The 14,466-nt window shown below is 40.5% G+C and overlaps 1 protein-coding gene across 1 annotated transcript in view; it reads right to left on the bottom strand.

Moving 5' to 3' along the window:
- LOC126251914 (general transcription and DNA repair factor IIH helicase subunit XPB) overlaps positions 1-14,466 on the bottom strand; it is a 106,022-nt gene that overhangs the window by 10,430 nt on the left and 81,126 nt on the right. The window contains exons 11-13 of the mRNA XM_049952646.1: positions 12,172-12,345; positions 3,475-3,743; positions 672-836 (exon numbers count right to left, since the gene is read on the bottom strand). Of these exons, the coding sequence (XP_049808603.1) occupies positions 672-836; positions 3,475-3,743; positions 12,172-12,345 (608 nt within the window). The remainder of the gene's footprint in view (positions 1-671; positions 837-3,474; positions 3,744-12,171; positions 12,346-14,466) is intronic.

Genomic DNA, 14,466 nt, shown 5'->3' with positions numbered 1-14,466 from the left:
GTAAGGAATGTAAATAAAACAATTGTTTTGAAAAAACATTTTAGTTTTGATTTTTTTTTTTATAACCGGACCTTACTTTTGGAATAACCCTCGTATTTCATCTTGTGTTCAAAATCTGTGAAAAACATGAGACATACCCTGAGACTTCAGAAGATTGGGAAGAAACACTGAAGAAGCACTGGATGGAGAACTGTTTTCTTTAAAGTGAAGTTAAAGAAACCAGAAGCAACTGCGATGCTATATTTAGTAATGGAAGGAATAATAAGGGAAAAGAAATGTTTTCTTCACATTTTGGACCTAGAGAGAGTCATTAGCTTGTGTCCAGAAGGAACTGCAGAGAAGAACAAACTATAAGGGAGACAAGAATTAATGTACAAATGATGTGGATTTAGTAAGTATGCAAAGCTAAAAAGAATAACAGTACACAGGAAAAGATGAAAGATGGAATCAGATAACTTAAAGGCTTGAAACCAGCAATTATGTGAACATTGTTTCCGAGTCACAGCTTAGACAACTGGGACAAGAGAGGCACAATTGTAGGTCGTGTATGGAGATAGGTCGTGACATTTTGGAAGGCAGGAAAGTTAGAGGCAATGGCAACAGTCACAAAACTGAGAGGGCTATAGTGCAGGAGACAACGATGTATAGAGTGCTGCATGATATATACCAACCTGGGATGTGGGGCCATAGATGTATGGTTTGTTCATTTTGATGGCATAATGTTTTAAAGCAAAAACATTATCAGAAAACACAATCGTCTTGTCTCCACGCCTTTCATGGTAGCGGACCAGGTACTGCGTTGCACGAAATTTGTTTGGATTCATCACATACAGAAGCTGTTGGGATAAAATAAATTACTACATTATATAAATAGGCCACAAATCAGAAGTTTCTCAGTAGTATATATACCAAATTATACAAATTTTATGGCTATTTCAATGGTCTTAACTGATACAATATTTCCCAGTCATTTATACACTAAATTATACATATTATCGTGAGACACAGTAGTTAAGTAGTTCCATCTGATAGCTGGCACATGGCCAGAGAAAGAATCATGGTAATATAAATAAGACATAGAGTCTTAGGAAACACCACTGGAGAATTCAGTAACATTTCAACCAAAATCTGTCCACGTCTCTTGATGCTGTCAGTTGTTATGGGGAAAATGGTTAATGTCTGGATTGCCATTCTGAAGGTTCAACCAAGAACAGCCACGGGCTATGGCACTTGTTGATAATTAATTTTGGTTATTGCCTATTGATGGAATAATATCGTGACCTCATTCCAATTACATTTTGCTGTTGGTGCAGTCACAAGAAGAATAATACCACTGAGTACTCAGGGCAGAAGACTTTATTAATGTGATATTTGAGTAATGTGGGTAATGACATGTTTGCCACGGAATATAAAATTCTTAGGGCATTAATGACTGGGAGACTTTGTCTTGTGTTGCTCGGTTGCCTGGTGCAACTCTTTCTATTTGACAGCACTTCAGCAACTTGAAAGTCATTGAAGATGAGATGAAATGATTAAAAACAACACATACACCCCAATGCTCCAAAAAGGAACAGTAATACTGTGCACTGACGGTCTGCCATGGAGGAACATAATGCGTTGGGATAACACCATCACAGTCACACATGAGAATCACCATTAACTTTCACCATACTGGGGCTCTGACGCACTTTCGACTTTTGCGGCGACCCATAGTGATGCCATTCGTTGGATTGGCGTTTCAGTTTTGGCTCGTACGATGTGGCCTATGTCTCATCCAGTGTTAGGATACAGCGTAAGAAAGCCTCTTCTTCACACTCATAGCACTCCAAGTGCATCTGAGCAGCATTGTAATGCATCCATTTCTGTCAAGTAATGCAGAACCCATCGTGATGCAATTTTTCGCATGCCCAGGAGTTCCTTCAGTATGTGACGCACAGTCGTATGCGCTAATCCGGTTTTGTAGGTGAGCTCACAAATCGTACGGCGTCGTTCACTGTCCACTAATGTGGCAACAGCATGCACTTCTTCTTCAGAGATGCTAGGACAACCTGCCCGATGCATGTCTGCCACAGTTTGCTGACCTTCGTTGAAGGTTTTTACCCAATGTGCCACTGTTCTGTATGGCAATGCCGATTCCCCGCATGCCTCTTGAAGACCTTGATGACACTGTCGTGCTGTATGACCTCTGGCACATTCAATATTGATCCAACTCCATTGTTCCTGTTTTGAAAACATAGTAACACCAATACGTTAGACCACCTGCTCAAAAGTGACTGTGTTTCCCTTGAATGTGCACACGCTGGTGACGTGGGACGGGCAAGTCCATTTGCTTGGAGGTAAGGTAGATATGTCAACAACATGTACTATCAGCAACAATAGTATTATTTATGTAGATTCCATTGCACAGTGTCTCCACAACATTTCCAACCTATGTACATAATTGATAACATAGAGGTAGCAGCTTGCCATATAACTGAGGCATTGGATTATGAACAGGCACATAAAAAAAGACTTAGAATATTGCTAAGCTTAGGATGAATCCTTCTTCAGCACTAATATAGTACATACACATATGCCTTTACAACAACAATGTACTGGCTGACTACACTGTGCTGGCACTAAAACCTGACTAGGTTGAGCAGTTGTGTTGGGTGGAAAGAGCAAATTGAGAAAGGAGGTGGCAAGTGGGAGGGATAGTTGGGTGTGTTGCAAGGACAATTACTATCTACATAATTCATGGTACTTGATTGGTGGAAGTATCCACATGGTCTGTGTTTTTTTGCAATGCAATATTACGAGGGTTATTCGGAAAGTAAGGAACGATCGGTCGCGAAATGGAAACCACAGTGAAAATCCGATGAAGTTTTGCACAGGTGTGTTGGGCAATGTCTCTAGTATGCCCGTCCATCGCGTTACGTCGTTCTTTTTAGTTCTGAGCACACAGGGAGCACATAAAGATACCTAGAACAATAGTGTCTGCCGCCAAGATTGAGGGTCTGGTGAGAAATTTCGCCCGAAGCTATGCAACCAACATTACCTAACTGTCGTGCGGTTTCTTGTTCAAGACAATTCTCAGCCGCATTCTGCAGGGGCAATGAAGATGCTCCTGCATCGTTTACAATTGGAAATGTTTGATTACCCACAAAACAGCCCGTAATTGCCTCCCTCTGAGTTTCATCTCTGCTCATATGTAACGCTGGCTATGAAGACAACATTTTGGCACAGACAGCGAGCTGTAGGCCAGCGTAGAGAATTGGCGGAAAGCACTGGCGGCTACCTTCTATAATGGGTGTATTGGAAAGTTGGTACAACGCTACGACAAACGTCTAAGTCGGATCGGCGACTATGGAGATAAGTTGCTGGAAGTTGTAGCCAACTGTTGCAAATAAACCGTTTTGATTTTCACTGTGGTTTTCATTTCGCAACCTATCGTTCCTTACTTTCCGAACAGCCCTCGTAGTATATCGTACTTACCAATTTTTTGCTGGTTCTACAGACCAAGTATTCACGGTAAAATTCTGGTGTCATTGGACACCACACTTCTGCACACTGAACTCTTGCAATAAAACCCCGTTTCTGCAACTCCAGCCAATTAGCTTCATAGAGCTTGGGGCCAATCAAGAAGTTGAGGTCAGCAATTTTATCATCCTCACGGAGCAATGTTGCAGTGAGGCCTAACTTACAATGTGACTGGACAATCGTGAGAACACGTCGAAACATTTTTGCTGGTATAGTGTGAACCTCTGTGGGGAAGAAATGAGTTTTGTTTAAATGCAATATAGATTACAACAGATGAAATTTAAAAGCTTAACATAAAATACTTTGTGATTTTATTTTTCTACTGGTCATAAATAATGTTCAGAAACATATATAATGGAGGAGAATGGATAAAAAAAATGGATAAAAAAAATGGATAAAAACAAGCACAGAGAATTGTACTCTGAGTATTTCTTTGTTCTGTGCTTGCTACAATGGGACACTGAACATAATTTTTCACATCTAATTTCTGCAGTAATACAACATTTTCCAAGCAACTGGACTGCAAAAGTTAAAAGTTCTATGGCAAGCACTTCACATTCTTGAAAGTTTACGACCAAAGCTACAATTCACACCCTTCTAACAGTCCAGCTCAAAGCTCCGTTTGTGTTTGACGTATATGACTACACCATTAATTTAAATTCTGACAAAAGGAATAATATACATTACCACCAGGCTATGTTTTGTCTCCCCACTCACAAATCTGACGTTCACTAGTTAATGCTTATTATTTCTCTTCCTTCATGCTGAAGACTGTCATGTATCATGTTAACTACTGAAGCAAAGTACCAAGCCATTAACACTTTGGAGGCCAAGCCCAAACATAGCTCAGGCCAGAACTTTGTGTTGAAATAGACTGCACCCGAGTAAGGGTCAAGCCATGATTTTCTCAACATGCAAGCCAGCTATCTTTCGAAAACTGGACTCATGAGAAAAACGTACGTACATATCTCTATCTGTTGCTTGATTGGTGCTGTCTTCTGTTGTCAATTTCTAGAATTATTTCAAAAGAAACCTTAGGGAATGTAACAGCTGCTGTCACAAATCACTGAGTCAATATGATCATACTGACATAATTTTGCATGTGTACTTGTTAGATTCTGCAGTTTGTTGTAAGTTTGCTATAAATATGTTGCGTTTGTTGAGTGAACAAAAAATTTTAGGACAAGAGGAAGAAACTGCTCAATAACTCGACGCACACTTCTTTTTGAAAGGATAATTATATTTCATGTCATTAAAATTTGTAATCTGTCAAAGAACTAAAGGAAATATGCAAAATAAATCTTGACGCTTGGTCTTTTTCAGTATGTATTACTCTTTAAGGTACATCAATTACATATGTGCCAGTAACACTTTAAATAATGGCATAAATGGCTGGTTTCCTAGGCTCAATATTATTCTAACCGGCTGTTATCCAAAGAGTTAATTATCAGGATATCAACACTGAGTCAAAAACTCACATATGTAACGAAAGACACTAGCTACTAGTAGGCATTGATTTAACTCAATGGGGACACTGAAAATTTGTGCTGGGCTGGGATTTGAACCATGTCTTCTGCTTACTAGGCAGGTTCACTCACCACTGTGCCACGCAGGAACTAAACACCCAGGCAATGAGTTTTACGAGCAGGAGAAAGGATACACAAATATTCATGGACAGCTGTCAGTTCCTGCCAATAAAGCAGTGGAACACACATCAAAAACTCTTTAACTTGGTGCAAGAACAGTAGTAAGTAAAGGAGTGCTACTGCAAAAATTGACAGAGGTAGAAGTGAGCCGTAATGCTTATGAGGCATCTGGATAGAATAATGTATTTTGAGCGACTGCTGAAAAGAAGAAAAAGCAGCCTCACCCTGTCACCAGATGTCATTCACAGGCATATTTATGCTTACTACAGCAGCAAAGACTATCCTACTGTTGCAAAGTTGCTAGTGTTGTTACAAGAAAGTGAGCTTTCCAAGCGTGGGAAAACTTCACTGAAAATTGAACTGTAAAGTATGGGTTTTCTTCGCTAATGGCTAGACGGGCAAAGTCCTGTTAGAAAAGGCACATACTGTAACGGTTTGAAGCATATTCTTGCACAGAGTTGTGGGCAAGGATTCTCAGTCCATAATATGACTAGACAAAACATGGGTTGATGACAGTAAATGCTGGACAGATGACACTCCAAACAGTAGTGGTGGAGAGAAGCAAGATTAATTGTGATCCATGCAGGTTCTTCCAGTGGTTTTGATGATGATGCACTTCTAGTTTTTCGGTCAAAAAAGACAGTGTTTACCATGAAGACATGGACCATACACAGTTTGTTGAGTGGTCCAGGAACTTTTTAAAACAGTTTTCTGTCCCTACAACAACTGTGATGGACAGTGATCCATATCATTCAGTGATACTGAACAAAGCTCCAACAACAAATGACCGCAAAGAAGTTTTGGTACAGTGGTTACAGGCATGAAATATTTCTGCGGATATGAGCATGATGAAGCTTTTGTTATATTTGCTTGTTAAAGAAAATAAGCCAATGATGCCTAATTATTTAGTTGTTGTGGTCTTCAGTCCAAAGACTGGGGGTAGCTCTCAATGCTATTCTATCTTGTGCAAACCTCTTCATCTCTAGTAACTACTGCAACCTACATCCCTCTGAATCTGCTAACTATATTCATCTCTTGGTCTCCCTCTATGATTTTAACACCCTCCCCGCACTTCTCTCCGGTAGTAAATTGGTGATCCCTTGATGCCTCAGAATGTGTCCTACCAACTGATCCCTTCTTTTAGTCAGGTTGTGCCACAAATTTCTCTTCTCCACAATACTGTTCACTACCTCCTCATTAGTTACGTGATCTACCCATCTAATCTCCAGCATTCTTCTATAGCAGCACACTTCAAAAGCTTCTATTCTGTTCTTGTCTAAACTGTTTATCATCCATTTTCACTTCCATACATGGCTACACTCCATACAAATACTTTCAGAAATGACTTCCTGACACTTAAATCTACACTCGATGTTAACAAATTTCTCTTTCAAAACCTATTTACTAATTTAACAGCCTCATTTCCTAATCTTGTTCCCCTCAGCATCACCTGATTTAATTCGTCTATATTCTGTTATCCTTGTTTTGCTTTTGTTGATGTTCCTCTTATATCCTCATTTCAAGATACTGTCCATTCCGTTCAACTGTTCTTCCAAGTCCTTTGCTCTCTCTGACAGAATTACAATGTCATGGGCAAACCTCAGGGTTATTATTTCTTCTCCCTGGACTTTAATTCCTACTCCAAATTTTTCTTTTGCTTCCTTTACTGCTTGCTCAATATTCAGATTGAATAACATCAGCGATCGGCTAACCCTGTCTCATTCCCTTCTCAACCACTGCTTCCCTTTCGTGCCCCTCGACTCTTATAACTGCCAACTAGTTTCTGTACAAATTGTAAATAGATTTTCACTCCCTGTATTTTACCCCTGCCACCTCTCTAATTTTATAGTGATTATATAGTATTGTATAGTAGTAATTATATAGTAATATTAGACAAAATCGCCAAGGAGAAGCATCATACTGTAATAAGACTGCCACCATACCACTGCCATTTCAACCCCATCGAGTTAGTATGGAGTGATGTGAAGACATATATAAGGAACATCACAAAGGTGGAAAGGCTGTTGCATGAAGCTCTTGTGACGAAAAACTTATTTGAGCAGCACTGACAATGGAAGGTTATCGTTAGTGACAATCAACAGCTAATGAATTGTCTAATGATGTGATGACAATGAAGATAGTTTTGCTGATTCCGACAACAGTTACAATGTGGTGCTGAATGGAATTATGCCACTGTCACCGTAAACTGGTGTTCGAAATCTACAAATATCGGTTATTTATTGCATCATTGTCATAGGAAAACTTAAGAGTGAGAAGTTACTATCTCAGTTATTATTCATTTTCTGAACTATGTACCATACTGTTTTCAAGATATCAGTCATCATCAAATGTTTATTTCCTGTATGCCTTTGCTCCGTTACCGAAAGCATGTTTTCTACTCATATCTACAGCATTATATGGTTGATATAACAGAGGGAAACATTCCACGTGGGAAAAATATATCTAAAAACAAAGATGATGTGACTTACCGAACGAAAGCACTGGCAGGTCGATAGACACACAAACAAACACAAACATACACACAAAATTCAAGCTTTCGCAACAAACTGTTGCCTCATCAGGAAAGAGGGAAGGAGAGGGAAATACGAAAGGATGTGGGTTTTAAGGGAGAGGGTAAGGAGTCATTCCAATCCCGGGAGCAGAAAGACTTACCTTAGGGGGAAAAAAGGATAGATATACACTCGCACACACACACATATCCATCCACACATATACAGACACAAGCAGACATATGGTTGTTTATTTGCTGATACTAAAAGGTACCGGATAGATTATATAATGGTAAGACAAAGATTTAGGAACCAGGTTTTAAATTGTAAGACATTTCCAGCGGCAGATGTGGACTCTGACCACAATCTATTGGTTATGAACTGTAGATTAAAACTGAAGAAACTGCAAAAAGGTGGGAATTTAAGGAGATGGGACCTTGATAAACTGACTAAACCGGAGGTTGTAGAGTGTTTCAGGGAGAGCATAAGGGAACAACTGGCAGGAATGGGGGAAAGAAATACAGTAGAAGAAGAATGGGTAGCTCTGAGGGATGAAGTAGTGAAGGCAGCAGATGATCATGTAGGTAAAAAGACGAGGGCTAGTAGAAATCCTTGGGTAACAGAAGAAATATTGAATTTAATTGATGAAAGGAGAAAATATAAAAATGCAGTAAATGAAGCAGGCAAAAAGGAATACAAACGTCTCAAAAATGAGATCGACAGGAAGTGCAAAATGGCTAAGCAGGGGTGGCTAGAGGACAGATGTAAGGATGCAGAGGTGCATATCACTAGGGGTAAGATAGATACTGCCTACAGGAAAATTAAAGAGACCTTTGGAGATAAGAGAACCACTTGTATGAACATCAAGAGCTCAGATGAAAATCCAGTTCTAAGCAAAGAAGGGAAAGTAGAAAGGTGGAAGGAGTATATAGAGGGTCTATACAAGGGCGATGTACTTGAGGACAATATTATGGAAATGGAAGAGGATGTAGATGAAGATGAAATGGGAGATACGATACTGCGTGAAGAGTTTGACAGAGCACTGAAAGACCTGAGTCGAAACAAGGCCCCGGGAGTAGACAACATTCCATTGGAACTACTGACGGTCTTGGGAGAGCCAGTCCTGACAAAACTCTACCATCTGGTGAGCAAGATGTATGAAACAGGCGAAATACCCTCAGACTTCAAGAAGAATATAATAATTCCAATCCCAAAGAAAGCAGGTGTTGACAGATGTGAAAATTATCGAACAATCAGTTTAATAAGCCACAGCTGCAAAATACTAACACGAATTCTTTACAGACGAATGGAAAAACTAGTAGAAGCCGACCTCGGGGAAGATCAGTTTGGATTCCGTAGAAATACTGGAACACGTGAGGCAATACTGACCTTACGATTTATCTTAGAAGAAAGATTAAGGAAATTCAAACCTACGTTTCTAGCATCTGTAGACTTAGAGAAAGCTTTTGACAATGTTGACTGGAATACTCTCTTTCAAATTCTAAAGGTGGCAGGGGTAAAATACAGGGAGCGAAAGGCTATTTACAATTTGTACAGAAACCAGATGGCAGTTATAAGAGTCGAGGGACATGAAAGGGAAGCAGTTGTTGGGAAGGGAGTAAGACAGGGTTGTAGCCTCTCCCCGATGTTATTCAATCTGTATATTGCGCAAGCAGTAAAGGAAACAAAAGAAAAATTTGGAGTAGGTATTAAAATCCATGGAGAAGAAATAAAAACTTTGAGGTTCGCCGATGACATTGTAATTCTGTCAGAGACACCAAAGGACTTGGAAGAGCAGTTGAACAGAATGGACAGTGTCTTGAAAGGAGGATATAAGGTGAACATCAACAAAAGCAAAATGAGGATAATGGAATGTAGTCGAATTAAGTTGGGTGATGTTGAGGGAACCAGATTAGGAAATGAGACACTTAAAGTAGTAAAGGAGTTTTGCTATTTGGGGAGCAAAATAACTGATGATGGTTGAAGTAGAGAGGATATAAAATGTAGACTGGCAATGCCAAGGAAAGCGTTTCTGAAGTAGAGAAATTTGTTAACATCGAGTATAGATTTAAGTGTTAGGAAGTCATTTCTGAAAGTATTTGTATGGAGTGTAGCCATGTATGGAAGTGAAACATGGACGATAAAAAGTTTGGACAAGAAGAGAATAGAAGCTTTCGAAATGTGGTGCTACAGAAGAATGCTGAAGATTAGATGGGTAGATCACATAACTAATGAGGAAGTATTGAATAGGATTGAAGAAGGGACCGGTTGGTAGGACATATTCTGAGGCATCAAGGGATCACAAATTTAGCATTGGAGGGCAGCGTGGAGGGTAAAAATCGTAGAGGGATACCAAGTGATAAATACACTAAGCATATTCAGAAGGATGTAGGTTGCAGTAGGTACTGGGAGATGAAGAAGCTTGCACAGGATAGAGTAGCATGGAGAGCTGCATCAAACCAGTCTCCGGACTGAAGACCACAACAACAACAACAACATTTGCTGCCACGGTGGTAGCAGCTCAAAAACAAATTGCTATTGCTCAGTAGCTTACATTTATGAGGTGGAACAAATATGCATATTGTCTGCTATGTGTACAGAGACTGCTGTTGCAACATTGCTATTGCAGTATAGCCAACCTTATTTGTTGTAAGATAAGCTGTCAAGTGCTATGTTTTACCAGTGCAAGTATAGTGCACCTTGCTCATAATCCTCATTACTTGTGGCATTTTGCTGATTATTGTAAGAGTTCACTGAAGTGATCAATTGGTTGTCCTTGCCTTAATTATATACTTAACTACAGCTTTGTGTGCCATTTATTTTTTTATACATGCCACTGGAGGAGGCTCAATTTGAAATACACAAAAACACTAGGGAAAAGTGTGACTCTCTTTCATCCATGGACATACTCTGATAAAGAATGTACACTCCTGGAAATGGAAAAAAGAACACATTGACACCGCTGTGTCAGACCCACCATACTTGCTCCGGACACTGCGAGAGGGCTGTACAAGCAATGATCACACGCACGGCACAGCGAACACACCAGGACCCGCGGTGTTGGCTGTCGAATGGCGCTAGCTGCGCAGCATTTGTGCACCGCCGCCGTCAGTGTCAGCCAGTTTGCCGTGGCATACGGAGCTCCATCGCAGTCTTTAACACTGGTAGCATGCCGCGACAGCGTGGACGTGAACCGTATGTGCAGTTGACGGACTTTGAGCGAGGGCGTATAGTGGGCATGTGGGAGGCCGGGTGGACGTACCGCCGAATTGCTCAACACGTGGGGCGTGAGGTCTCCACAGTACATCGATGTTGTCGCCAGTGGTCGGCGGAAGGTGCACGTGCCCGTCGACCTGGGACCGGACCGCAGCGACGCACGGATGCACGCCAAGACCGTAGGATCCTACGCAGTGCCGTAGGGGACCGCACCGCCACTTCCCAGCAAATTAGGGACACTGTTGCTCCTGGGGTATCGGCGAGGACCATTCGCAACCGTCTCCATAAAGCTGGGCTACGGTCCCGCACACCGTTAGGTCGTCTTCCGCTCACGCCCCATCATCGTGCAGCCCGCCTCCAGTGGTGTCGCGACAGGCGTGAATGGAGGGACGAATGGAGACGTGTTGTCTTCAGCAATGAGAGTCGCTTCTGCCTTGGTGCCAATGATGGTCGTATGCGTGTTTGGCGCCGTGCAGGTGAGCGCCACAATCAGGACTGCATACGACCGAGGCACACAGAGCCAACACCCGGCATCATGGTGTGGGGAGCGATCTCCTACACTGGCCGTACACCACTGGTGATCGTCGAGGGGACACTGAATAGTGCACGGTACATCCAAACCGTCATCGAACCCATCGTTCTACCATTCCTAGACCGGCAAGGGAACTTGCTGTTCCAACAGGACAATGCACGTCCGCATGTATCCCGTGCCACCCAACGTGCTCTAGAAGGTGTAAGTCAACTACCCTGGCCAGCAAGATCTCCGGATCTGTCCCCCACTGAGCATGTTTGGGACTGGATGAAGCGTCGTCTCATGCGGTCTGCACGTCCAGCACGAACGCTGGTCCAACTGAGGCGCCAGGTGGAAATGGCATGGCAAGCCGTTCCACAGGACTACATCCAGCATCTCTACGATCGTCTCCATGGGAGAATAGCAGCCTGCATTGCTGCGAAAGGTGGATATACACTGTACTAGTGCCGACATTGTGCATGCTCTGTTGCCTGTGTCTATGTGCCTGTGGTTCTGTCAGTGTGATCATGTGATGTATCTGACCCCAGGAATGTGTCAATAAAGTTTCCCCTTCCTGGGACAATGAATTCACGGTGTTCTTATTTCAATTTCCAGGAGTGTAGTTTTGAGACCTGTGATCGTTTATAGATCTGCAGAACACTCACCAGTCCTGCATACAGTATTTCTGTATCCCATCCATTATTTTTCTCAGTACATTTTATAGTTTTATATGCTTTTATATAATTTACAGACACCCATTATATCTTACCATCAAGGACCATAATACCCCACTCCTGCTCTTGCAGCCACTTCATTGTCTGGTCAGCTTCCCACGAACGTTTCTGTGTATGCGTAATCATTGAGTATGTTGTAACAAGAATGCTGCATCCCATTGGTTTGTCTTTGGCTTCAGATGTGAAACGGCATATCATGCTGTCATCCGCTGTGACAAAAAATCACAAATGTTTAATATCATTATCCATTTCTATAGATGTGAAGGGGCAGCTGTTATAGTCAATTGTTACAGCTTGGTTGCTGTCAACAAACTTTACAGCACTACTCATGCAACATAGCAATGCATTTTGAGTTTCAAGGCTCCCGCCATCAGGCTTTCAGTGTTTCAAATTTGAACATTGACTGTTAAATAATGGGAGCCTTGAATCTCAAAGTATGTTGTTGTGCAATGCGAACATTACTTACAGTGTTCTGAAAGCTACAAAGCTATAATAAGCCAGAAGTGAAATTATTTGACATAAAATATACAATACTTTATTAGTCAACACCTGAAATTCATGACAGCACATTTTATAGCTACTATCAAAATTGAAATTTATTGTAGATAAATATTCTTTCCAAATACTGTGAAAAAAAACCTCTTCTGCAGATGTAATCACATCAAATTTAATATAGAATCTTGGAGCCCGGTGTAAGATCGAGAGAGGAACTACACATTAGAAATGGAATGCCAATAATGACAAAGACTGGATGCACAGACAATTCAGATATCAAGCAGAAAGGAAAGATAACTGCCAGCTGAAAAGTATTCTTTGTGAGCAGAGCAGTTTTTCTGAACACACACATGTATATTATGGAGACTAATAAGAGTTAGAAAGGAATGCATATTGAAGTGAACAACAGAAAATATGTGAAAATCTGAGACAACATAAATAACAGAACTGTGATGTATAAAAACTATGGGAAAACAGCAATGACAGAGTTTTTGGAAACAAAAGTTTTATTATTATGGAACTAGAAACCAAAGAGAAATAACAATAATATTTGGAAAGTGAATGTATAAGCAGAGGTTCATGTAAGGAATAAACTGGATTTTTCTGTGGATGAATGTCAAATATGTACTTAAACTGTGGTGTATGTGGTTCTCCTATATGTATTAGAAACCTTCTGTTCATATTCAAAACAAATTGTGTTAATGTTTATGTAGGTTTCCATATGCGGACTGATATATTAATTTGTATTGCAACATTTTGTATAGAGATAATCTTTAAGTTGATCGACAATGACTATACGGTTGAAACTGGCTGATAGCAAATAAACTGAAAATTTTACAGCCCATAACTGGCAATGTTTTCTTTTGAATGTGACAAAGGTTTCTGATTACATCTGTCCCTTGATCTCCTTGATCTGTATAAAGAATATATCAAAGCACAATTAATACTATGGAAGGTGTAAGAGTATGGCCTGCAGCACAACTAACATATTTGGTCATATCCAGATTGAAAAACATGGGAATGAAAGTTATCTACATCTACATGGATACTCTGCAAATCACATTTAAGTGCCTGGCAGAGGGTTCATTGAACCACCTTCACAATTCTCTATTATTCCATTCCCATATAGCACGCAGAAAGAATGAACAACTATATAGCGCGCAGAAAGAATGAACAACTATATCTTTCTGTACGAGTTCTGATTTTCCTTATTTTATTGTGGTGATCGTTTCTTCCTATATAGGTCGGTGTTAACAAAATATTTTCACATTCGGAGGAGAAAGTTGGTGATTGTAATTTCGTGAAAAGATTCCGTCGCAACAAAAAACGCCTTTCTTTTAATGATGTCCAACCTAAGTCCTGTAGCATTTCAGTGACACTTTCTCTCATACTTCGCGATAATACAAAACGTGCTGCCCTTCTTTGAACTTTTTAGATGTACTCCGTCAGTCCTATCTGGTAAGGATCCCACACTGCGCAGCAGTATTCTAATAGAGTACGGACAAGTGTAGTGTAGCCAGTCTCCTTAGCAGATCTGTTACATTTTCTAAGTGTCCTGCCAATAAAACGCAGTCTTTGGTTTGCCTTCCCCACAACATTTTCTATGTGTTCCTTCCATTTTAAGATGTTCGTAATTGTAATTCCTAGGTATTTAGTTGAATTTACGGCCTTTATATTTGACTAGTTTATTGTGTAACCAAAGTTTAACAGATTCCTTTTATTAGAGCACAGTTCAGGAGAGAATACTTAAGAGTAAATTTTCATTTATGAAATAAGGTGTTCCTACATTACAGATCAGGAATAATTTATTACATACTATTAAAACACTTATCTAC

Source organism: Schistocerca nitens, chromosome 4, assembly GCF_023898315.1.
Source record: "Schistocerca nitens isolate TAMUIC-IGC-003100 chromosome 4, iqSchNite1.1, whole genome shotgun sequence".
Lineage (NCBI taxonomy): Eukaryota > Metazoa > Arthropoda > Insecta > Orthoptera > Acrididae > Schistocerca > Schistocerca nitens.
This window is presented reverse-complemented; position numbering and strand designations above follow the sequence as displayed.